Raw genomic sequence first — 24,189 nt, forward strand, 5'->3', positions numbered from 1 at the left:
ACGACTTAATAAGCTGATATAGACATCAATGGTTCCATGAAGATCTTTTAACAACTGCATAAGAATAAAGGTTCTTTATCAGCAGAAATAGTTCTGGGAAAAACCTTGAACATCCATGGAACCTTTCAAATCCACAAAATGTTTCTTTGCACTCATAAAATAAACAAAGGTTCAAAGTGTGATTTTAACAGCAATGGTATTGAAGTATGATATTTGATTCCCCAAAATGTTTTTGAACATTAAAAAATTTAATAAAAATAAATAACCTCTACTTTTAAAAGTGTGTACTTTTAAGAGTGTCTAAAAAGAAATGTTATTTAAGAATTCATCTGAAAGGTAAACCCAAACCTCTTTTATATGGCTAACCCAAACCAAAAGTGTTTGTATATGTTAATTGTACTTCATACTCATCAATAGGGCCATACAGAAACTGCAGACAATTTTTTTTGCAATTTTTGTAAAAAATCTGCAGATTTATGCGGAATGATTTTGGGAGTATTATACCTAAAAACTTAATATATAAATTAAAAAATAATACATTTTTAACTTTTATTTAATGTTTTCAATGCCAATCCAATTAGATACATTGATTAGGTAAACAAAGCAAATATCTCATGTAATATATCTACTAAAAGACAAAAAATATTACTTTACAAACTGTAATGTAAATAAATCATATAAACATTTTCATATTAGTCAATAATACTACTGAAATGTATTTATTTATTTATAAATATTAATTGCACATTTACACAAGTAAATAAATAGACTCAATGATGGGATAAAAATCTGCGGAATTCCGGGTGGACCAACTCATCAACTTAATTGCACAATTTTTCTTTGCCTATATTCTCCAACATCTTGTTCAGCTATTTGATGCGTTGAACGCAATCCATATTCACATAGATTATGTCTAAGAGGATTCTTGTGTTAAGTTGGCCGCTTTCTAGAGTTAAGTTGTCTGCTGATCCGCTCTTTGTTGCAGTGTTTTGCTCACTCATGCGCTCATTGAAAAAAGCCTTAGCTCTGTCTCTCTTTTATGACCTCGTCGAGTCAACGGCTGCAGCATTGAGCATGTTTACTTGACCTGCAAATTGGGGTCAACGCAAAGTAAAGAGCCGTACACTTGTTCAAAGAACACAGGCAAATAGCGGCCATTGAGATACTGTGTACACCTTCAAAATCCTATATTGTGCATTTTGGGGAAGCAATCACAAATTGCATCGCCAATTAAAAGACATCCATGTGGAATTATTAGCCTTTCTGAGTGGCACTTAAATCAGCACAAGCTGCATGGTAGAGACTTGCAGGTGGCAGGGTGTAGAAGACAGGTGTAAATAAACGCCGGGGCTCTGTCCTTGCTCTGCGAGTTGCCATGGCAACGGCTGATAGAGCATCCTATCGATCGCACTGTCCAGTCTGAATTGTGCAGCCCCTGAACCCACGTTTTTTTTTTTCTCTGTGTGGTGATGGGTGTGGATCAATACCTGATATTGTATGCCTCTTTTGCCTCGCGTCTCTCATGGCCTCCATAATAGTGGTAATGATAGTGAGAGGCAAAGAAAAAGAAAAGGAAGAAGCCTGAAACAATAGTAAAAAGACAGGTGGATCTATTTTGTCACAAATGCGAAGAAAGAAAAAAACTACAGTTCCCTTTTGGACCAAGAGGGATGCTTTCAAGAACAATAGAGAGCCATCATGACACTTTGCCTGTATTATTCACAATCCCTCCAGAATTGCCATGCGCTGAACCGTGGCCCGCACGGAATTCAGTTTTCCCAGCATGGAAAATGTCACATTTGATTTCTCCGTCTCTCTGCATATGCGAACAGCCACACGCCATTTCCCTAATATGAGGCAGTTTAGTCCATCTATTGCTTTGACTGTTATACAAATCGGAATGGCCAGAAAAGCTCAGGCTGCAACGGTTCAGCAAGAGCTTGTGAAGGAGAGCGAGGCACGGAGGAGGACCTGCGGGAGCTCGTTTAAATCTGGCCTGAGGGATCCCTCCAGCTAGGGGTCACGGTTGGAGTCACCGGCACTGGATTTAAAGGTGGGGCTCCTTAAGGTGCCTCTGTTGCCCCGAGGCACAGCCATCACAATTCCTGCAGTGCTGGAAATGAAAGACGGGCCAGGACAAAGGCCCTTTCCTTGCTTATGGCCACTGCTCAGAAAAATTACTCAAATGATTGAGATGTCGGTTACATCTTTCTTTTTACCTCTGTTCTCGCCAGCAAAACCCTTGTGTGAGTTTAAGGAGATTTACTGAATGGCGTTACTTCTTGAGGAAAAATATAGTTGGGTTTAGATGGTGTTAAACAGTTAAAGTCAGAATTATTAGCCCCCCTATTTTTTCCCCAATTTCTGTTTAACAGATGTTTTTCAACACATTTCTGAACATAATAGTTTTAATATCTCATTTCTATTAATGGATTTATTTTATCTTTGCCATGATGACAGTAAATAATATTTTACTAGATATTCTTCAAAATTCACTTCTATACAGCTTAAAGTGACATTTAAAGGCTTAAACAGGTTAATTAGGTAAATAGGCAAGTTATTGTATAATGATGGTTTGTTCTGTAGACTATTGGAAAAAAATAGCTTAAAGGGGCTAATAATTTTGACCTTAAATGGCTTTAAAAAATTAAAAAATGCTTTTATTCTAGCTAAAATAAAACAGATAAGACTTTTTCCAGACAAAAAAAATATTATCAGACATACTGTGAAAATTTCCTTGCTTTGTTAAACATCAATTGGGAAATATAAAAAAAATTAAATTCAAAGGGGGCTAATAATTCTGACTTAAACTGTATATAGACTAAGTCACTAAAATTAAAGTTCTTTTTCATGATGGTATATTAGTTCTTTAATCAGGCTTATATCCAAAACACAGCTTTAAAGGTAAGTTCACCCCCAAAATCAAAATCCATGTCATTCCAAGAGTTTTGTTCAACTTAGAAACAGGAATGAAGATATTTTAATGAAATCTCATAGATTTCTCTATCCTCACCGAAAGTTCATAAATTCATTTTCCTTTGGCTTAGTCCCTTTTTTCATCAGGGGTCACCTCAGCGGAATGGACCGCCAACTTATCCAGCATGTTTTAAACAGCAGATGCCTTTCCAGCCGCAACTCAGTATTGGGAAACATCCATACACACTCATACACTACGGCCAATTTAGTTTACTTAATTGAACTATAGCGCATGTCTTTGGACTTGTGGGGGAAACCTGAGCACCCATAGGAAACCAACGCCAACAAGGGAAGAACATGCAAACTCCACACAGAAATGCCAACTGATCCAGCCGGGACTCGAACCAGCAACCTTCTTGCTGTGAGGCGACATGGCTACCCACTGCGCCACAATGCTGCCTTATATTATTTTTTTGATTATTTAATTACTGTACACCTGAATGCAGTTCAGCTCATTGAGTAAACAATAAAATGCTGTTTATTCAATTTGTATTTTTTTCCTTGTTGGATTTATCTGTTTGTAGATTGTTTATCATATTTTATGCATTTCACATCTCAGCCAATCAAAAAGTATAACGTCTTTCCAAATAGTTATTTAACTCATCTAGTGAAATTGTACTCATATCGCAGAATAAAAAATATCACAATGTCAGATTTTTCCAATATCATGCAGCCCTACCAACCACTGAGCCCCCATGTCACCCCCCACCGAAAGTTGATTCACCCCAAAATCAAAAAGTTCATAAAGAGATCAAAAATGAATTCATATGAATAAAGTAATTAAATCCAAGCCTTCTCAGAAGAGAAACGAGTGCTTTAAATAGTGATCAGAATTATTTTAGTATCTATTCACATTTAAACAAAAGCTCTGTCTCAATTCAGACGCTGCATCTCTTTCGATGGCCACATTCAAAGGCTGATTGCATCACTGTAGCACAACAAAACTGTCTTCGTTCAAAGGCTCCTTCAATACACCCTCCAAATGCATCCTTTGTTTCCCAGATAATGAAGAGCTGATTTTGGACTCCAATGCAAGAGGATGAGAACGGTATATTATTTAAGAAAATTCTAGATTATACTTTAAAATGCAAGCATTGCATTTCTGACATTTAATTACACAATGGTTTAAATATGCTTACAAAAAAGCAATTTTGTAGACAGTTACATTTGGTCAAGTATTCGAATTAAATGATCATGTATATGAGCAAACTTAGGTTAACCACTCAATTGATATGGGTTCTTTATCTCATGAATGTTTTGATTGAACAGACTTTCAGTAAGGTTAAAATGGATTTCATTAAAGATAACTATTGAACATGAACAAATATCTAGTGAGTTTGGAATATTTGGAGTTTGAAAAATATTTCCATTTCCAATTTCCATTTTTGGGGTGAACTAAACCTTTAAAGCAAAAAATTTAAACTACAATAGCTCATCCCACACATTTTCAACACATACTGTAGTTCACTGATAATGCAAAACAAGATCTTTTTTTTTTTACAGCTCAGACTTCCGTCATCTCAATCTGAGGGGTCCCAATCTCTAGAGACTTGACTGAAGTCGCTCAAGCTGTTTTTGTGTTTCTATCAGTGCTGCATGGATTTGGCTGTTCGCCTGGAGTACTGAGCTCTGTGCAGCGGTACAAATGTAAATGTGTGCTCCGCGGGGACGGAGTGTGAGGGGGAGCGGAGTGGCTGCCCTCGCATCCCAGCGAGATGAAAACCCATCCACTCGGAGAAGCACAGCGGCTACCGGGGCAGAAGTCAGCCGCGGTGGGGCTGGGCATGTGGGAGAGAGGAGTGATGGAGGGAAAGTTTTCTCTGCCTCCAGCGCTCTGCATATGTTGTGAGAGTGAAAGCCTGCAGTGAACTTGGCAGCACACTTCAAAACTTTATGGAGCAGACGTGCACGCTGCATCCTAATACGAGCGGTGTCTTGATTCGTGATTCGGGATTCATGAGATTTGTCAGACAAGGTGCCTGGAATTTTTTTTACTTCAATTCTTGGCTCTGCTTTTTGGCTCGCCTGCATTTTGTGAAGAGTGGTTTCTGACTGGATTTGTTTTGTTCTCAAAGTGGTCAGATGAATTTCTGAATTAGCATTTTTGGGCACAGTGTACATTTAAGAGCTAAAGTTTTACATAACCACATGGGTTATGTTTAAATACAAAGAGAAAAATGTATTCACCCTCATGTCATTACACAACTGTATGACTCCCTTACTTAAAAAAATAAAAAGAATTTATAACTTTTTTTAGTTTTTGTTCTTTTCCATACAGGGTCCTATGATCTTCTAAAAAGGTCATTTAGATATAAAATCTTATGAGGCTCTGTAAATAAGATTTTTAATTCATATACACTACTCATTACTCACCCTTTACTTGGTTCAAACCTTGACCTATGAGTTTCTTCCGTTAAACACAAAAGAAGAAGCTAAAAACCTGTAACCATTGATTTCCATAGTATTTAGTTTTCCTACTATGGATATTCTTCGAGATATCTTCTTTACTTTCAACATAATAAATTCATTAACGTTTTATAACCACTTGAGGGGGAGTAATTAGTAAGTAAATTAAATTTTTGAGTGAACTATCCCTTTAACTAGGCAAATAGGTAAGAGTCACCTACTTTTACGTTCGAGATTGACACTGATACTGAAATCAAATTGTAAAAAAAATAACAGAAAATCTCATGACTTTGTTAAACAGTGTTAAGGAAACTCAAAGGATTGGTGGGACTAAACAGCTGTGAAGCCTGAAGAAAAGCATTTATTAAAAACAAATGCAAAGGCTTCAATTTGCTAGGAGCATGAAGATTGGACTTTGGAGAAGAGGAAGAATGTCATGTGGTCTGATGAGTCCAGATAGTCCCGGTTCCAGAGTGATGGGCACATCAAGGTAGGAAGGGAGGAAGATGAAGTGTTGCACCCATCATGACTAGTGCCAAAAATACAAGCCTGTGGGGCAGTCCTGTGATTTGGGGATGCTGCTGTTGGTCAGGTCTAGGTTTAGCAATGTTATGTGCCCAATGAAAGAGGTCAGCTGACTACCTAGATATACTAAATGACCAGGTTATCTTCATCAATGGATTTATCTTCCCTGACGGCAAGGGCATATTCCGAAAAGAGCTGAAATTCAGGGAGGAATGAGACTGACTGATAGATTGGCCACAACAGAGTCCATACTTTAACCCTATTGAGAATCTTTGGGATGTGCTGGAATAGACTTTGTGCAGCAGTCTAACACCCCCTTCATCCATTCAAGATCTAGGTGAAAAATTAATGTAACTCCGGACAGGAAAAAATGTTGTGATGTTGCAGAAGCCTACTCAAATGATGCAATGGCAAATGTGTGCCAAAATCGAAGCAAAGGGCAGTCCAATAAAATATTAGAGTGTGTGGCTTTTTTTTTTTGACAGTGTATTTTAGGAATTATCAAACATGTATAAACTATGTATATATTGTTATGAAAATCACATATTCCTTTGTGATAAATAGTTATTATTAAATTATGTACAAATTACTACTTAAGATAACAAGCCAAGTCACTGATGATGCAGAGCAAATCCCACATAATTAATATTTCACCAGAAAAAACAAACAACAAAACATGAAAGTGAAGTTTACAAGTTTTGTATTTCAAATGCTGGTTCTAGTCTAATCTAAGACAAATAGCACTGGTCTTGGATCTATGGGTGGGCAGTTTCAGTATTCAATTCCAGGTCCACGTTAGCGAGCCACTCTGTCCTGTCCAGGAGCTCCATTCACTTCACAGTCAATAGTTATTTATCATCCAACATATTAGCGATAGCGTTGTCGATATGAAGTCCAGCAGTGAAATTAGTCAGTGCCAAGTCTGTAACTACAGCCCAAGGTCAGACACACACTCCATTGACAGGAGTGATGGTCCGCAGCTCACAGGCACATACATCCAGCCCAAGGTCAAGTGTATGGTTCTGCTATTTCAGAAGGCACACGCGTGTAAAACACTCTGTCATGTTGAGAGATGCCAAGCTTGGTTTTGACATATTTTATGTCACGTTTTGGATACTAATCAATACGGTAAGGTGGATGGTATAAATTCTACTATCGCTGTTTTTGTTTTGATCAGTGAGAAAGATGCGGCATAAGTGTATCCTTGATTTCTCTGAATTGTTCGATGATATATGCTTGACTGCACTTAAGCAACAGTAAAATGTGGCTAGCTTTTTAAAAAACTATTTAAAACTTTAGATTACAGAATGCAAATGCACAAATATACACATCTGCCACTTTCAATAAACAATTATGCTGTCTGTTTATTTGAATCAAATAAAATATCTTCATTATTTATATCAAAATACTAAACACCACTAAGCATTTCTATTGCTCTTAAATTGAACCAAAAGTTTCGCCAAGCGGCTAAGCAGAAGAATTGCTAATCAGTAGCAAAACATTTTTAAGCCTTCTGGCAAGGTCAGGGGATCACAGTCCCTTGCTAAATGTCCGAAGCCCCCCCCCCGCAGAAGCCCTGAGGGGTGATTTCACCCCCCACACATAGATACACACAGCCTGACAGCAGCTAACTTGATTCGATTGCTTGGTCCAGAACTCCAGAACGATTCCACTTCCCCTCCCCCTTCCCTTGAAGGTCTCTTTTTTTGTACTTTCAGGTCTAAACTACCATATATTTGCGTCATGAGTGTAAGCACAAACATGACTACTAGCACTCGCTGTGTACTAGGAGTAAATGTTAAACAAACCAAACTCTGATGTCAAAACCAAAACATCTAGTGTTGATGCAAAAGGCCAAAGGGCTCTCTGATCAGTGACAAATCGAGAGGATTTCACAGCCAAGCCTGAAACTGCAGATCTGGAAGTTGAAGAAGACACTTTTGTCTCTAGCCAACTTCTTAGTAAACTCGGGCGATAAGCCAACACATATTCTGGAAGTAGATAAAGTGAACACTTTTGTAAACAGGGACTACTGCGTGCATATTATTGTTACTGTGATCTAGAATATGTTTACAAAAAAAAAAAAAAAGATTTGCTATTATGTAAACTTGGTATTATTTAAACTAAAAAAAGTAAAATAAAAAAACTCAAATGACATAGTTTATTTAGCTTGTAGCATGTGTACAAATATAGCAAGCAATTATTCGACATATATTGCCAATTCACTCACTCTCCTTCAGCTTTTATGAGGGGTCGCTACAGCAGAATGAACTGCCATTCAGCTAACTACTTTTCTAGAATTTACAAATTTCCACAGAAAAAGCTATTTGCAATGTCTATCTATGATTGTTTTAGCCTGTCTTTCAATTTGGTGCAAGCAAGACAAAGTAACTGTATAAATGTGTAGAGGAAAATGTAATGTTGCTTTACTATAGATCAAATGAGCCTAAACCCTCCACATGAATGTCCTACAGGTATTACGTATTAAATCACTCAAGTTTAAGCACAGCCATGAAACTGTCTGCTTCTCTACTAAAAACATTGTATTGTTTTATTGGAATAAACAGTTTAAATATCAACCAAGGCAATGTGCATGCTGCCATCTAGTGGACGTATTAAATCTCTACATGGTAAATGCAGAGACTAACATTTGGCAGTGCTACAAACATTTATTAATATATGACAATTCAAACTTATCTGATAAAACTCTAAAATAAATACCTAACTGCAAAAAAGACAGTAAATACTTGTTATTGTTATTGTTAATGTTATTGTATGCATTTAAAACATAAACCCTGTATAACAATGCATTTTTGCAACCGAATCGAGTCAAAACATATCAAATGGCACATGCTACTAAGTTGCAGTGTAAGTGTGCTAGAAGAATTTTTTGTGCACTAGTCACAATGTTAACAATGTTACTTGGGTACACTGACTTTGCGCCTCTTTGGGACAGATGGTTGGGGATCTTGGCTTAGTGGGAACTCTAGCTGAGAGATCTGCGGAGATGAGAGAAAGTGCATTTAGCTGTGGTGAACAACAGTTCATCAGAACTAGAACACTTGAATAACCTGTTTTGTTACTCATCTGTTTACTTCACAATGAGTTGTGTTAAATAAAGCTAAATGTTGTATTTGACAACATTGATTCAATCGATGACTTTTATAAAAAAAAACTTCTAAAAGTTTTAATGCCAACACAAACAGGCCATGGAGTGGCTGTGTGATATTTTAAGCCCATGAAAATAATAGTAAATGTTGTTTTAACAGTTTGTAAGCTGACACCAAAAGAAAAAAATCCACATAACAAACAGCTGTATTGTTATAGTGTGATGTGATAATATTTCTTCCCAAAAAACTAAAGAAAAACTAAAATAAATCAATGATCCATAAATTAAAACATTTCACTTTCTTAGTAAATATATGTTTAATATGTTATTGTTTATTGTTTTGAACAAATCTTTCACTCAGAGAAATGCTGCCATCTGTAGGTGGTTTTAGAGTCATATTTATCACCTAAAATAGCTTATAGTTTTTATTAATTATACACTCCATTGTATGCACATCATAAAGTATTTCCCACCTGAGGCTCAAAGATCCGTCCACTCCTGGTCTTTCTGGCATCCACCTTAAGATCAACAGTTTTCTTTACCAGATTGTCCATCTGAAAACAAACTTCATATAATTAAACACAAGTTCTGGAGCAGACTGATACATCACATTTGTGGTGCAGTGCTACCTTTGGATTTGTTGAAAAATCCTCCTTGGTGTGTCTGTGAGGCTGCTCCTGAGTTTCCTGAGTTTCTGTAAATGTGAAAGACAATGAGCCATGTTTGCCGGAGCGGCAGTTGATTATCAATCTTATTCAACAGAATAAAACATTCACCTGAGTATTCAATACCAGCATCAGTGATGACATTCTCCTTTGTCATACACTCCTGTTAGAAAACAATTGCTACTATTTAAGATTAATACTTGCATTTTATAACAGTAAAGCAGAAAAGTAAATGAAGAAACATGAACATTTTAAGTACCAAAGAATCTAAACGCCATCTAAAGTTTTCTTCTAAACTAAGCAGTTTTTTCAGACTCCTGTCTGTCATTCAGTCATTTTAATTTTTAAGGCAATGAAAAAAAAACATTGCAACAGAATAAAGAACCAAACCTGCACACATTGAACCTGAGAAAAAAATATATCAGACAGGAGTTTCAGACAGCATTTAGAGGCTTTTGTGTCTCAACTCTTCATGTGCTAACTATTAATGAAAGCTCACCTGCTGAACTGAAGTCTCAGACATCATCCCATCCTCTGATATTTTCAAAGACCATTTTGTACTCACACATACTTCCACATCATCTTCAAACTGTTCACACAAACACATTTATTATAGATCACTGCTTTACAACAGTATTGTTTTTTAGTCTGTAAGCAAGCATCTTCTAAACGTCTTTAACTCACAGGTTCAATTCTCTTTTTCTCAGTGGTGACGTTCATTTTGATGCTGTGAAAAGGTGTCACCACCTCTCCCATGGTCAGGTTTACTGGTTCTCTCTCAAACATCAGCGTCCCGTTGTCATCCTCCTTAAAGCCAGGTGGCTGATACTCCTGAGGGGTCACTGAAACGCAAATATATATTGATAATAAATATTGCAGACCCACTATTAAAGGAACTAAAATATTTTATTTAGATAAAATAAATAAATAATTTAAATGAAAATGTATGAAATTACATGATCTACATTCCTAAAATGTACAAATTAAAGCACATATTTATGATATATAATAAAACTACGATGCAACAAGAAGACAAAAATTGCTTTTACTATATCCAAAACAAAAAAGTTCACTGTCTGCAAAAATTAATATAAAAAACAATTAATTCACATTATTTCTACAGTCTTTATATATTGTAGATTTACCCTCATCATAGTACAAGAGTTTCATGTTAAGGCAGACGTCGTCAGGCAGCGGGCCGAGATTTTGCATCAGCATGTATAGTTTGCGCACAAGCAGCATACTGGATTTCTGGGTGTTGTCGCAGGCCATTTTAGTCAGGCTCTGTCCATTTTTGCTAGAAACAGATTTTTGTTTTGTGTGAGGAAACATTCATACAAACAGTATACAGACACTGTAAAAACTCAAAGCATAACATAAATAAAATGTTCTGCCAACTTGATTTAAGCAGCCACCATTTTGAATATTACAAGTAACAATATGCTAAATAATAACATTGAAAAGTCATAATACAGCAACTTTACCATAGTTCTGGCAACACTACTGAATAAAGACACGTTTGATATCTTCCTCTGTGCATGTAGAGTGAAATAACCTCTCTGATATGCTTTAAAACGTGTGATCAAAATAGGTGTACAGTTCAGTTCTGAGTTCTGCACACCCTAACAAACATTTAAAAATGCGATTGCCATCGCTTGCATTTTCAGGAGTAAATTTGGTGGCTGAATTAGGTTGTCACTCAAACTACTGGACAGTGTGTGTACAGAACAGGATTGAGCACTAAATGGTGAACTGTGAAAAAGGGTAAATTTTGAATTAAGCCACATTATGTACATTATAATAACACTAATGAATTGTATTTGTAATGGACTTTTCTCATACCCAAAGCGCTAATGTGTGTGGTCAAAAGTCTAGAAAGTGTTATTGGGGCATGCTAAGCAAGTACTGTAGTTGCAATCCATCAACTTGTTTTGACTCCAGCTCAGACAGACATGTCACCTCTCAAAGTCCATCTGAGGTCCTTTCTCTGTGTACTTGATTTTAAACTGGTAACATTCAGTCACTTTCTGCAACAAAAGCAAGAAGTGGAAATTGACATTCAAAATCTGAAACAAATAAACAAGGTTGCCATGTACTGATTAATATTATATTCTCAAAGAGAATTTAAGGGGAGAATTAAACTAATCATTTAAATTACTGTAGCTGTTCAGTCACCCTCCGTCCTCCAAGATGTAATGACTTCTTTCTTTAGAAGAACATTAACATTTTTAGCCGATTCGGGCATATTATTGTTTAGCTTTATAATACTGCAATATATTTCAACAGGAGCAACAAATACACATTTTGTTTTGCCTATGATTTATTTTTTTTTTTTATCTCATTTAAAGTTATTCCAGGGTTTCTGCAGGTTTCTTCAAGTCAAATTTAAGACATTTTTAAGACCCTTTAGAGACCATTATGAATAAATTTTAGACTTATACGGGACTAAACACTAAGGATTTTTGTAATAGCCTGGTTGGGCCACAAGAATGGGTATAAAAATAATCAAATCTAGTTATTTATTAATCCCATATCTAAACGTGTCTAGCTGCATACACTTTATTTCAACACGTTTCTTTATTTTAAGGTCAAGTTCAGCATTGTTAAAAGTATATTTATTATGAAGAAAATTACAAAAATATATATTTGTTTGCTTTTTGTCCAAATTAATTGAGTATAACTCCTATTCAACCTAATGCGTGTCTGTTATAAAACCTTGTGTTTTTTCATGCCTATTCATAAATATTATGTCTACTCCCCCATAATGGAAGATCATGTAAAGACATATACTGCTATTATTATCATGAGGAATTGTTTATGCTTTTAGTTTTCTTTTCCTGATTAGGGACTTTCATTAAGAGAGTTTGCTGTAAAAATGTCTAACAGGTGCTGTGAATTATATCTCTTTGCAATAAAAAAACTTAAATATTTTGGTGATTGGAAGAGTGTCTTTTAAAATTAAGACCAGAATCAAAAATGATTTAACAACACAATATTTATGTGAATTTAAGACTTTTTAAGGCCTAAAATTTTGTTTTTGAAATTTAAGACCCTGTTCTTCTGACTAAATAAAGTCAGTGACATCTTAAATAGCCTGAAGGTAAGTAAGCTGAGATTTGTATTTATTTTTGTAAGTGAACTGTGCTTTTAAATATAACACAAGTAAGAAATTAAACCTAAATAAGATATAAGATATAAAACTATATATGATTACCTGTGGATTGTCTGGATCACAGTAAATCTACAATTTCAAAAAGAAACTTGTGAAAAATAAATACTATATGACACAGATACAATTAATACTGATTATTCCATTTTAAATCATTAGCTACTTACTGACAGAAGAACCATGCGCAGCTGATAAAGCAAAGCAGATGCAAAAGGTCATAAGAGTCAAAGGTTGCCCAAAGTGATATAAATAGATACAGAAAATTCCTCAAATGCAGACTTACATATCTTCTTTGAAGTGCATCAAAACATCCCTGCAACCTGAAGAGAAGGTGAGATTGTCATTATGTAGCTTACAGCCTTTACACACTAAGAACTATAATTGGGATATCTGTATATTAAAACATAAAGGATATTATTGTCCACACTATCTGAAGATATATTCAATTTAACAAAATTGAAAAGCTCAAAATCTTTAAAAAGGACAGTTCGTCCAAAACTGAAAAGTCTGTCATTGTTTACCCACCCTTCTTCCAAACCTTTTTGACTTACTTTCTTTTTGTAAACATAAAAGAAGATGTTTGAAGAAATCTGGAAATCTGTAACCATTGACTTCCATATTTGTTTTTCCTACTATGGGAGTGGAATGGTTACAGGTTTTCAGCTTTCTTCAAAATATTTTCTTTAGTGTTCAACAAAATAATCAAACTCATAAAGATTTAAAACCACTTGAGGGTGAGTAAAAAATAGTGAGTAAATTTGACTTTTTGAATGAACTATTCCTTTAAACTAGAATGGATCCTGTTGACTATTAATGTTTTTATCATTCATCAATTGGGAAAACGATCATTTCCTTTATGCTCTCATGGCTAAAGTTACAGTATATCTTTAAAACTATATATTTAAAGTCACTGTAGGACTTATGTAAGTTTTATGAAGGGAAAATAGAGTGAACATGGTGTTACTCTTACCAGTGGACAATCTGCTGAGCACCAGGACAGCTATCTTCTCGCAGAATATAGACTTTCAGTTCTGTGGAAAAAGAGAAAATACCACAAACAATGACATTTGCTGGATTTTTGTCCCCTGTTTCGCTTGATGTAAGTTAGCACTTCACCTCCAACGTATTTGCGTCCATAGGCCTTCTCTGAGAAAAGACCCCTGAGGTAAGTGATGCTGGAGATGGCAATGGCTAGAAGTTTCTTCACAAGTACCAGTGATTGCTGTTCATTGGACACCACGTCAGGTAGCATCTGACAGCTCTTAAAGCACACAAAAACATATTCATTTTGCAAGATATTGTTGAATTTTAACGTAAGGACAAGCTAGCTAAAGTCTGGACACGCTACGTTAAACACAACTACGTTAACTTACGACCAACTTAGCGATGAGCAGATTGAGAAGAAAACTAATATTTAACGTTGACGTTACCTGCACATGACGCGATTTCTGTTCACAAGTCATGATGATTGAGACAGATAATCAGTCAAAATCCAAAAATGATGAGCTGTAAATATAATGTAACGTTAAGATCTCTGTTAACGTTAATGGTTTTGGAATTTGAATAACTTAAATGAGGCAGATTGGTTAAGTCCTTAAATAGTAACTGACATAAGCCTAACACACGGAATCTCTTACCTGATAAAATTGACAATAACGATTATCAATGAATTTGACGGAGAGTTTAAATGTAACAGAGAGACAAACATAAGCTTTAAGATGATTTAAAACAAATCTGAAGACCTCTCATTGCAACCGACTGCCTAACTGCCACTCTTGTACGCCATCCAGCGTTCAACTGCATTCGTTTCCCGCCATAAACTCCTACATCACGTCACGTAAAAAATACATTTACGCTAATATTACAACTAAATATAATTTTAATATATAAAAATAAATAATTTCTTTGACCTCTTAATAATCTTGGGGAATATGTGTAAGTAATTAACCTAACATGGGCGTATAATGGGAGAAATTAAAAATAATACATTTTGAATCCAGAAATAATTCACAACTTTTTATTTATTTTTTATTTATTACATCTAATGGCTGTTAGGTCTAATATATTGGGTTCATTTGTACATTTTGTATTTTTCCTGCAACTTATTTTATTTTTTTGTGTGTCGTGGAAGTTGCCCGTTTGAATGACTGATTGTGTCAAGAAATTAAAACATTTATGATTTTTTTTAAAAACATAATTTCGATCCAATTTAAAATAACGATATGTAGTATATTATATTATATTATATATCTCATATGTATGTATTTATTTATTTACGTGTTTGTTTAAGTGAAATGGGGCTGCGGCACTAATCTGGACAAAAGGATTATACAATTGTATAATTGATCTGTGGGCATATGGAAGACGAAACCTGCAAAGACAATAAATAAATAAATATATAAATAAATAAATAAATAAATAAATAAATAAATAAATAAATAAATAAATACATGTACATAAAATGTATAAAAAATTACACGAATGTTGGGGCCAAGAACATGCTAATGAGAATGAATGAATAAACATTTGAAAGGGGGGAAATAAATCTTCAGTTTAGCATTTTCTTTCCCCCCAACATTCTTGTAATTTTATATACATTTTATATACATTTATTTATTTATTTACATATTTATATATTTGCGTATTTATTTATTTATTGTTTTTGCAGGTTTTCCATAGTGCAAGGGGGAAATAATTTCAAATCATAAATAAATTGTATGTGTATATTATCTCATGCATGTTATATTATGTATTAATTACATGTAATAAAAACCAAGAATTTTGAGAGGAAAAAAAACTCTATTAGCACCTCCTGTAGATTTTAATACAACTTATCGCTTTCAACTGCCCTATATAATGTTTATTATTATTATATGAGCTCACAAAGCCATTGTAGCCTACCATTGGTCATTTATTTATTTTGATAAGACGTTTGTAAATCTGCTGGCTGATTCTCCTGTCTCTCAAACGTCAATCCAGATTCCCATTGGCTTTCCCGGAGTGTGACCGTCCTCCAAAATGACGTCACTGCAGCGAACGCCATTTTGATACTGAACACCGTGGGTGGATCAGATCGGGCACGAATAGACTGTAAAATTTACACACTAACACGTTGATTAACTGGTCAGCAGACGCCGAACAGCCATGTCATCAGACAACCAGGACACGGAGACGCATCCGGAGCAGGTGGACGAGACTCAGGTGGGGATTAAAACGGGGCAGCGCCTCGCTCGTTGCAGTCTCTCGTTGATGTCTGTCAGTTTCAGCCACTATAATGCCATAGTGCCGTTATATTTAAATGAGTGTTTGGTTATTACTCACTGACGCCTTCAATACAGGAATATCTCTGGTTATTTGTCATTTGATTGCTGAGCTGTCACCTGCATAAGTTGAACAAGGTGATAGCCGAGCATTTCACAAGCATGGGTCTCCTTCTGATTGGTTAGAGAGCGCAGACGTCACTAAATAACATCGTTCGATTGGTTACTTTCTGTTTTGGCACGCCTACTCTAACCTGATGGTGTCAGATGTGTTGTGTGAGCGAAAATAACTGGGGCGCCCATTTTCATATGTTGATTAAAAAGTTGTAAAGCCAAACTGTGAGAGCAGGTGTAGAGTTAGCTTTGAAAACCAGTATTTGATGAAGTCGTGTTTAATCAGTAGACCTGCATATACTTGCAGTTTTGAATTAAAATGTTATATATAATGAAAAAGTTATGTATAGGAAAACGAAATTAGGAGTCTATCTAGTTTTTAGGAGGAGCTAGTTTAAGAAGTGGGAACTTATCAGCCTTGTTTGCACTTTTCCAGGTGGTGCTGAATATAGCAGGTCATAAATTACTTATAGATCCTAGTGAATCAGCAAACTGGGTCTAATCAGACGAGTCGGTTTCTTCTCCAGGACTTTAGTGGGTTTTAATGCCAAACACTGTCAACAAATCACTCTTAAGTAGAGGTGAAAATAATATCACGGTGATAACATGAATTATTACTGGAGGCTGACTGATGTAGGCTCTATAGATAATAATCACGGTTAAACCACATTGGCTGTAGTGGTGTGCCATAGTTTATTTTCTGTCATCGTGTAAGTCACTTTGCAAAAATGATAAAAACACATATTGACTGTCTAAAAGCATTCATTGTTTTGGGGATGCCTAATAAACTAAAAGCTCAGAGAGTTTAAAAACAAAGAATATTTCTGTATTATATAGTTATCACGTGTGCAAGAGCAAAGTCCCTTTAAGGCAAGTCATTTCACTTGGTGGCCATCTTTAAAAAGCCTCTCGGGCAGTATGCTTTGGCATTCTGTCTAAATGGGATAACATCAAATTCTTTAAAACTGGTTGCCAAGCTTACAATTACATTACATATATGGAATCAAATCTGCATATTTTCAGGTTGCCCGAGCTAATGTGTATGCGCACTCGAAAGGAACGAGATCACGACACCAACCTCATTTATGGCCATTCTACATATTATCATCCTCTGGATAATGATTGCCTAATCGCACTGGTCTTATAAAGTAATCCACATTTTGGTCTTCATGGTGAATCAGAAATGACAGCGACTCTTTGTGTGCAAGTTTGTGGGCGTTCGAGTAGTTGCTGTCATGCAATGTGCGTTTCACAGGACGGACTGTACCTCACGCTCCTTTCATACAGATTACAAAACCAAAAAACTTGTGTTTTCTAGTGCACTTGGTTCAATTAAAAGTACAGATTTCAAGCTTTATTTGGATAAATTTGATATATTTCTTATGTCTTTGAAGCAATAATTATCAAGATTTAAGTCCGTTTTTTGACCGCCAAACTGTCGTAAAAACACACATCTGGTCGGAGCTACTCCCCCGGAGAAACATCAGTCTATAGTGATCGATGATTGACTTCTTCTAGTAGGCGGGGCTTCATTCACCATATTGACTGTTACACTTTTCCCCATTCCAAAACTATGTGAGTGACATGTCTTGTCTTTGGCAAGAGTGATACTGACTGATTGAATCAATTTGAACAAATCAGTTGAGTCAGTGATTTCAATGATCTGCTTGTAAAGACAGTCCTGTAATTATTTGTAAATTGATCATTTGTTTTGAATGAATTGTTTGAAGGATTGAATAAATGAATCACTCATTAGGACATGGCATCAATCTCGTACACCTGATAATTTATTTATCTGCTTATATTATTAAAAATGTATTTTTAAAAACGAAGAACCTAGTGTGTTACCGTTTCATATAAATAAAAAAAGACTAAAAATGTCAAATAAATATGTGCATTGTATTTATGCTTTCACACTTTATTTTTTTTATTTTTGTCCCACTTGATGATTATCTCATAACAAATGTAACTAATAAATACAAATGTTTTAGTGACAAATATAAAAAAGACTGAAATCAAACCCATATCTAAAAGTTTTTATACACTTGTTGGCTGCATGATAGGGCTGCACGATATTGGAAAAATACAACATTGCAATTTTTTATTATTCTGCGATGTATATTGTGATATGATTGCCATTTCATTTGAAAAAAGTTAAGCATTTTAGATTGGTTGAGATGATTTTATAGAGAAGCATAGATAAATAAAATTTTATAAAAGATACATTTGAAATACAGAATGTTTAAATGTTAGGTATAGTAATTAAATAATATAAATTATTCAATAAAATGAATCATTGTAAAAGTTACCAACGGTACAATTACTTAGCCGTGAATGCTTTCAAAATCACAGTCACAGGCCTGAAAACACATAAAAATTATAACTCAAAAACATATAAGCTGCGTCCCAAATCGCATACTTATGCACTATTCTACGCCATTTTGTAGTATAAATAGTGTAAGTAGTGTGTTCACACTGGAAACTCTAAAAATATTAAGTGCACTTTAATTAAGCCGCTAAAATGAAGTGTGTAAAGATGGTCACTTCATGCACTCAACGACCGCAGGTTTGCTTACGTAGCGGAAGGGGCGGAGCAATCGGGCGCACACATTGAATAACTATTTATTTTGGATGTTCAAAGCAAAAATCTCCTACGAGAGCAATTATAGCACCTCCAGTTGGTGAATGTGTTTATACTCACGGCAGGTATTATTTGATAATTCAGTTGTTTATTTCACTGATTTGGCGACAGTCAAACGTCATTAGGGAAACGTTTTGAATTTCCGCTTAGTAAAAAAAACATTAGTGTTCCATTTGGGACGACACTACATACATATACTATCCTGTTGAGTGTGTAAGTGCATAAGTGCATAGTGTATAAGTGCATAGTGTATAGTGTGCCATTTGGGACGCAGCCATAGACTCACTCAGCATTGCATATCCTGTGATGTGACTATTGCGAATAATCACATTGCGATATCGATGCTGAAACAATATATTGTGTTGCCCTACTGCATAAACATTTCAAATATCTTTTTTAAATGATATGTTACTTCGCAGACCCAACAAATGCATAAATGTGATCGGCATGTTATAAGCTAATATTCATAAACAAAAGCTTTTAATCAAGCATTAAGAGGAATAGTAACTGCACACAGTCTCTTTGGTCTCTATAGTGTTAAATAAACCCATACAGGATACCGGTTAGATTCTGCCTTTGTTTTGAACAAAGAATTGTTTGTGACTCACGGACACTTCAGGGTGCAGCATGTAGAATTTAGTTACTGTGTCTTTACAAACCTGTTTTTCTGCAATCTGCTTTCTGACACAATTGCATGCAAATGTATGAGATTTAGCCAGCACAACATGCATTAATGAACTGCCCCTTGTTGACACACAGTCAAGTCATGTGCAAAAAAATAAATAAATAAACAGTCGTTATGTTAATGGAAGAATAGACTAAGCAATGTATACTGCAGTCTGTGTCGTTAGCCCATTCTAAAGGCTGTTATGCTCCTTACAGTTAAGCAGGCTTCAGTCTTTACACAACCACATGATTCTTCAGCTTAGTGCAAAGCCAGAGGATCATTTAAAAGGCAACCAATCAAATGAGGAAATGAAATATGTAGGTTCTCAAATATTTACCTTTCTGTAACCTTCAATATCTTGTTACGTTTTGCTGTTTTATTGCAATACCTGAAGGCTGGTTGGCTGTTTTTCTGTTCAAAATAATCATAACAATACACAAGAAGACAGGAATGTGAAGGTGTTTTCTAGTGGTCATTTATCAGATGTTGAAAGATTCCCGTCATGAAAAAAATTCCAAATGTTTTTTTAAGCTGGCATTCAAATCGAAATTGAAGATTTCTATCAAATAATGAAGTCATAGGGTGGTTGGATATAAAAACAACACCTGGGGATTTATTGAAAATCTAAACATTGATATTGCACCTTGCCCAGACCACACCTTTTAGGAAATTACAGGAATAATGATATCATTATGAAAGTGATTTTGATCTTATCTTCCTTAAGGATATAGTAGTAAAATTAAATGAAAGTAAACTGCTTTTGATTAGGACAGTTTGCATAAACTCATCCAGATTATCTCATATTAGGCATGGGACGATAACGTTTTTAAGGTATATTGTGATCTGGAAAAGTCGAGGTTTAAAAATGTTAACATTTTCTGCAATACCGTTCCTAAAATATGTGTACAATTTTTTTTTGATTTATTTAATTTTTTTAGGACAACAGTATCTCCAGCAGAAAAGATATACAAAGTGCTGTTTTAAATTGTAAAAAACTGATTTTTTTTTAATACAGCAGAAGTCAGTAATTCATTCAGTCTGACATGTTTACTGTTCCAAAATATTTTAAATGTTTTTTCAAAATAAATATATTGTGTTCAAAAAGAAAAAAAGTTTTTGTTTTTTACCCAGACATTTAAAAAGAATTTATTTTAGAGCAGTAATTACAATACTGCGAAACCGTGATATTTTTATCCAACATTATCATACTGTCAGAATGTTATACCGGCCCATGCCGGTATCTCATATATTTAAAAACTAATAAATGCTTATATTAAGTTGAACAAATGTGTCGGGAAACACTTTTACATTCCCAAATAAAAAACAAAGAAAGCTCTTAAATGCCCATTTTCACCAATTCTTATGCAATTCATCTTTATGTTTTAGTATGATTGTGTTGACATTACAAACAAATTTCCAAACCATACCCCAAACCACCCTTTTTAGGTGGGATTTGAGGATGCGCAGTTGACATTGGAAAACACTGATTTTATTATCTAAAGAAACCAAATAATGACATTAAATGAAACAAACAAAAAAAGTTCTAGTGAGAAATCCCCTAAAAGACTTCTTTTTAAACTTGAAAAGATCTAACTGAACCGGAACATATGAATGGTAGTCTAAATGTAAGTTTTTATTTTTAGTATGCACACTTTTAGACTGCTGATGTCTAATACAAAATGAATGTTTTTTAGGAATCCCAGGACACAAACTCAAACCCAGTGCGGACAGAAGAGGCCAAATTGAAAGCGAAGTATCCCAACTTGGGTCAAAAGCCAGGTGGATCTGATTTCCTGATGAAGCGCCTGCAGAAAGGGGTAAGTAAAATTCAGCTTACTCTTTTCATTTTCACTTCCACTACTGCTAAAATTACCATGATTTATATAGACATAAAAATTCCAAGGGGTTGGCCTAAATAAACAACCCACTTTGCATTATTTCATAAGGTAACTTCTTAAAAGGAAGTAAATCGTATTTTCTTTGTTCACCAGCAAAAGTATTTTGACTCAGGAGATTACAATATGGCCAAGGCAAAGATGAAGAACAAACAGTTGCCTGCTGCGGCCGGTCCAGACAAGAATATCGTCACCGGTGATCACATTCCTACCCCACAGGACCTTCCCCAGAGAAAGTCCTCACTGGTTACAAGTAAACTAGCAGGCTAACGTAACTCACAGGTTTTGAAGAAACCCTCTTACCAAACTTCCAAAACCTTCCCAGACCCTCCAGACCAGCTTCACCAGGACTGGTTACCGTTATTTTTGAGTTCTTTTTTTCATTTGCGTGTATAGTTTCGCTATCTTTTTCAATAGGTTTAACCAAACCCAGCTCTGTTACCCTCTTCAGTGTCCCACAAACGATAGTGGAAAAACGAAACCCTTGGTACTCCAGGCCCCAGTGGAGCATGATGCACTTTACTCTGTGTACCCTGTACATCAGTGATTTTACGAACAAACCCATGAAGACAAGCTTTTAAAAGTGTCAAATAATTAGAAAATGATCTAAAATTGTTTTAAAAGGCATTGTTTAATCTAAATATATACATAGATAATACTTGACAGTTATTGGCCCCCAGATATACTTCGGCACGGCAGCCCTCAAATTATCACAGCGACAAAATAATGAATGTTTCGTGAGTCAGTGAAAACACGTGGTCAACACTACAGTGGTAAAGAGTCCATCCACTCTTCTACCTCTCTGTAACGGCTGCTTACGACTGGATTGTTTTACTATTCTCAGCGTTCACCTTCCATGGTAGGATCTGAGCAAGCGGTTTCAATCAGGCTGACGAGATTATCGTAATCACAGCATTTGTGTGTAAACAGAATGTTGTAATCCACTGATAATAGCACAGATATGGCACGATCTTTAAAAAAGGGATCTTGTCAAAGCAGGCAGTATAAGTCAAATTTTGCATCGTTTTCAAAAAGTAGTGGCTATAAGTGTTGAATCTTACAGGCATCTGGAGACATTCAGCTTTCTTCTACACTAAAGGCAGTGTATTTATCATTAAAGGGATTAATGTGCGATTATTTTGTGATCTCCAACACCTATGTAATGTGATGCACAGAACCCCTTTGATCATCTCATCTGAGAAAATGATGACACAATCATGTCGTCTGTTTACAAAATGAATCTATCTGATCATTCATATCCGTGTATACTCTAAGGAAATGGTAAAGGATATTTGCAGAACAGAGCAGCACCTGGTTCAATATTTGTATACTTGTCAGAACTAAATAGTAAGTGCAATATTTAAGGGATAGTTCTGCCTAAAATAGTTTACTCATGAAATCATGTTTCTTGTTAAATATAAAAGAAGAAATTTAGAAAAATGTTAATACACAGACAGCTGTTTCTTTCCTAATATTGAAGTCAGTAGGAGATTTTTGTTTCTATCAACATTTTTCAGGCTTTCTTTTTCTTATGAAAGAAACGGTAACACTTTACTTTAAGGGGTTGTTCATGAAACTATAATAATCAGGACCTGCATGAATATGAATCAGATTTTATGCTTATGACAACTGTGATTAACGGCCAATTCACAGGGGGCTTCAGTGTCAACGCTTGACAGAGGGCGTGTCTAAAGTTTGGGCTGACGCGATCGTCATAGCAGCGTCAGCCAATAAAATTTGTTCACAATCGGCTGCTGTCTGAGCTGGTATATACATAAAGCGATATGATTGGCTGGTGTGTCCGTTGGTGCTTAAAAAGTTGTGAAATTCCCAACTTCTGCAGCAAGCAACGCCGATGAATCCACAATGCAGTTTGGCAGTGCCTGACGTCACTCATTCAGAGTGAATGAGAGGCGTTTACCCTGACGCCTCGTGTGAATGGGGTGTAAGTGTCACTTGCTCAGTTTGATCATTTTAAATGCAAAAGTCACAGTAAGTATGTTTACATTCACACCAGTAATCGGATTTTACGATTAAGACAATACTCTGATTAAAAAAAAATTTGATTAATCCTATCAAGGTCATAATCTAACTAAACAGAAATTGAATTAAGACATGTGGAGTATGCTGATTTCAGTCGCATTATTGTGCAGTATAGACATGTAAATACCTTAACTTAAACTATTACTATTGCGTAGGATTTTCGTCGTATTTTGCGTCAGGGTAGTCTATATACATGCACAACTGTTTGACACTATTCTCTGCACCTACCAAGTCAGTGAAGGACCATAGACACCTGCATCGTAGTTTTTTTCCCCATATGCTGTGCGATATCAAATTCCATTAAAATACATTCTTCCAGCAGTTCATACTCGCGTCCAATACCTCGTTTGTCACGGAGGGCATGCATGAAATGTTTCTAAATAAAAGTGAAACTGCCGAACTGCAATCAAAGTTGACAAATTAAAAATGAAACACCCAAAATTACATGAAACTCTGAGAGAAATGTGGATAGCGTGATGATGCAATGACAATAATCGAATTATGTGCTCTAACATGTAAAACGAGATCATGAGACGAACAATCAAAAAGCAACTCATGTAAACACCTTAATCATATTAATGTCTTTCTCAGATTAAGGCAAATAATTTGATTACTGATGATGCCCATGTCCAACATAATCATTGTTTGAGATGGCTTTATGACAACTTGAGAAACAATAACTTGTCTTTCTCTTTGTCATGACAACTTGACATTACTAA

At 35.4% G+C, this 24,189-nt stretch overlaps 2 protein-coding genes across 4 annotated transcripts; one reads left to right on the forward strand and one right to left on the reverse strand.

The window, feature by feature from the left end:
- Positions 1-8,432: 8,432 nt before the first annotated feature.
- hormad1 (HORMA domain containing 1) lies at positions 8,433-14,621 on the reverse strand. Of its 3 annotated transcripts, XM_087285591.1 has the most exons (16): positions 14,488-14,621; positions 14,281-14,356; positions 13,967-14,111; positions 13,821-13,881; positions 13,134-13,170; positions 13,018-13,038; positions 12,896-12,922; positions 11,641-11,708; positions 10,827-10,978; positions 10,366-10,523; positions 10,181-10,270; positions 10,072-10,086; positions 9,793-9,844; positions 9,646-9,710; positions 9,490-9,570; positions 8,433-8,906 (listed from the first exon to the last, which is right to left on the reverse strand). In XM_087285591.1, exons 2-16 carry the CDS (start codon positions 14,311-14,313, stop codon positions 8,826-8,828), a joined length of 1,086 nt encoding a protein of 361 aa, XP_087141717.1. In that variant the 5' UTR covers positions 14,314-14,356; positions 14,488-14,621; the 3' UTR covers positions 8,433-8,825. The 3 variants fall into 3 exon arrangements, 2 of the variants coding, with proteins under 2 accessions (XP_087141717.1, NP_001002357.1); XR_015510377.1 differs by lacking the exon at positions 10,072-10,086 and having other exon boundaries at positions 9,793-9,861; NM_001002357.1 differs by lacking the exon at positions 10,072-10,086 and having other exon boundaries at positions 8,438-8,906; positions 14,488-14,617.
- Positions 13,126-21,833, forward strand: ensab (endosulfine alpha b). Its single transcript, NM_001256731.1, is given in 4 exon segments — positions 13,126-13,181; positions 15,830-16,051; positions 21,227-21,349; positions 21,524-21,833. Coding segments are annotated over 3 exon segments (354 nt in total). The 5' UTR covers positions 13,126-13,181; positions 15,830-15,994; the 3' UTR covers positions 21,698-21,833.
- Positions 21,834-24,189: the final 2,356 nt, after the last annotated feature.

Source organism: Danio rerio, chromosome 16, assembly GCF_052040795.2.
Source record: "Danio rerio strain M-AB ecotype USA chromosome 16, GRCz13ab, whole genome shotgun sequence".
In the NCBI taxonomy this organism is placed as follows: Eukaryota; Metazoa; Chordata; class Actinopteri; order Cypriniformes; family Danionidae; genus Danio; species Danio rerio.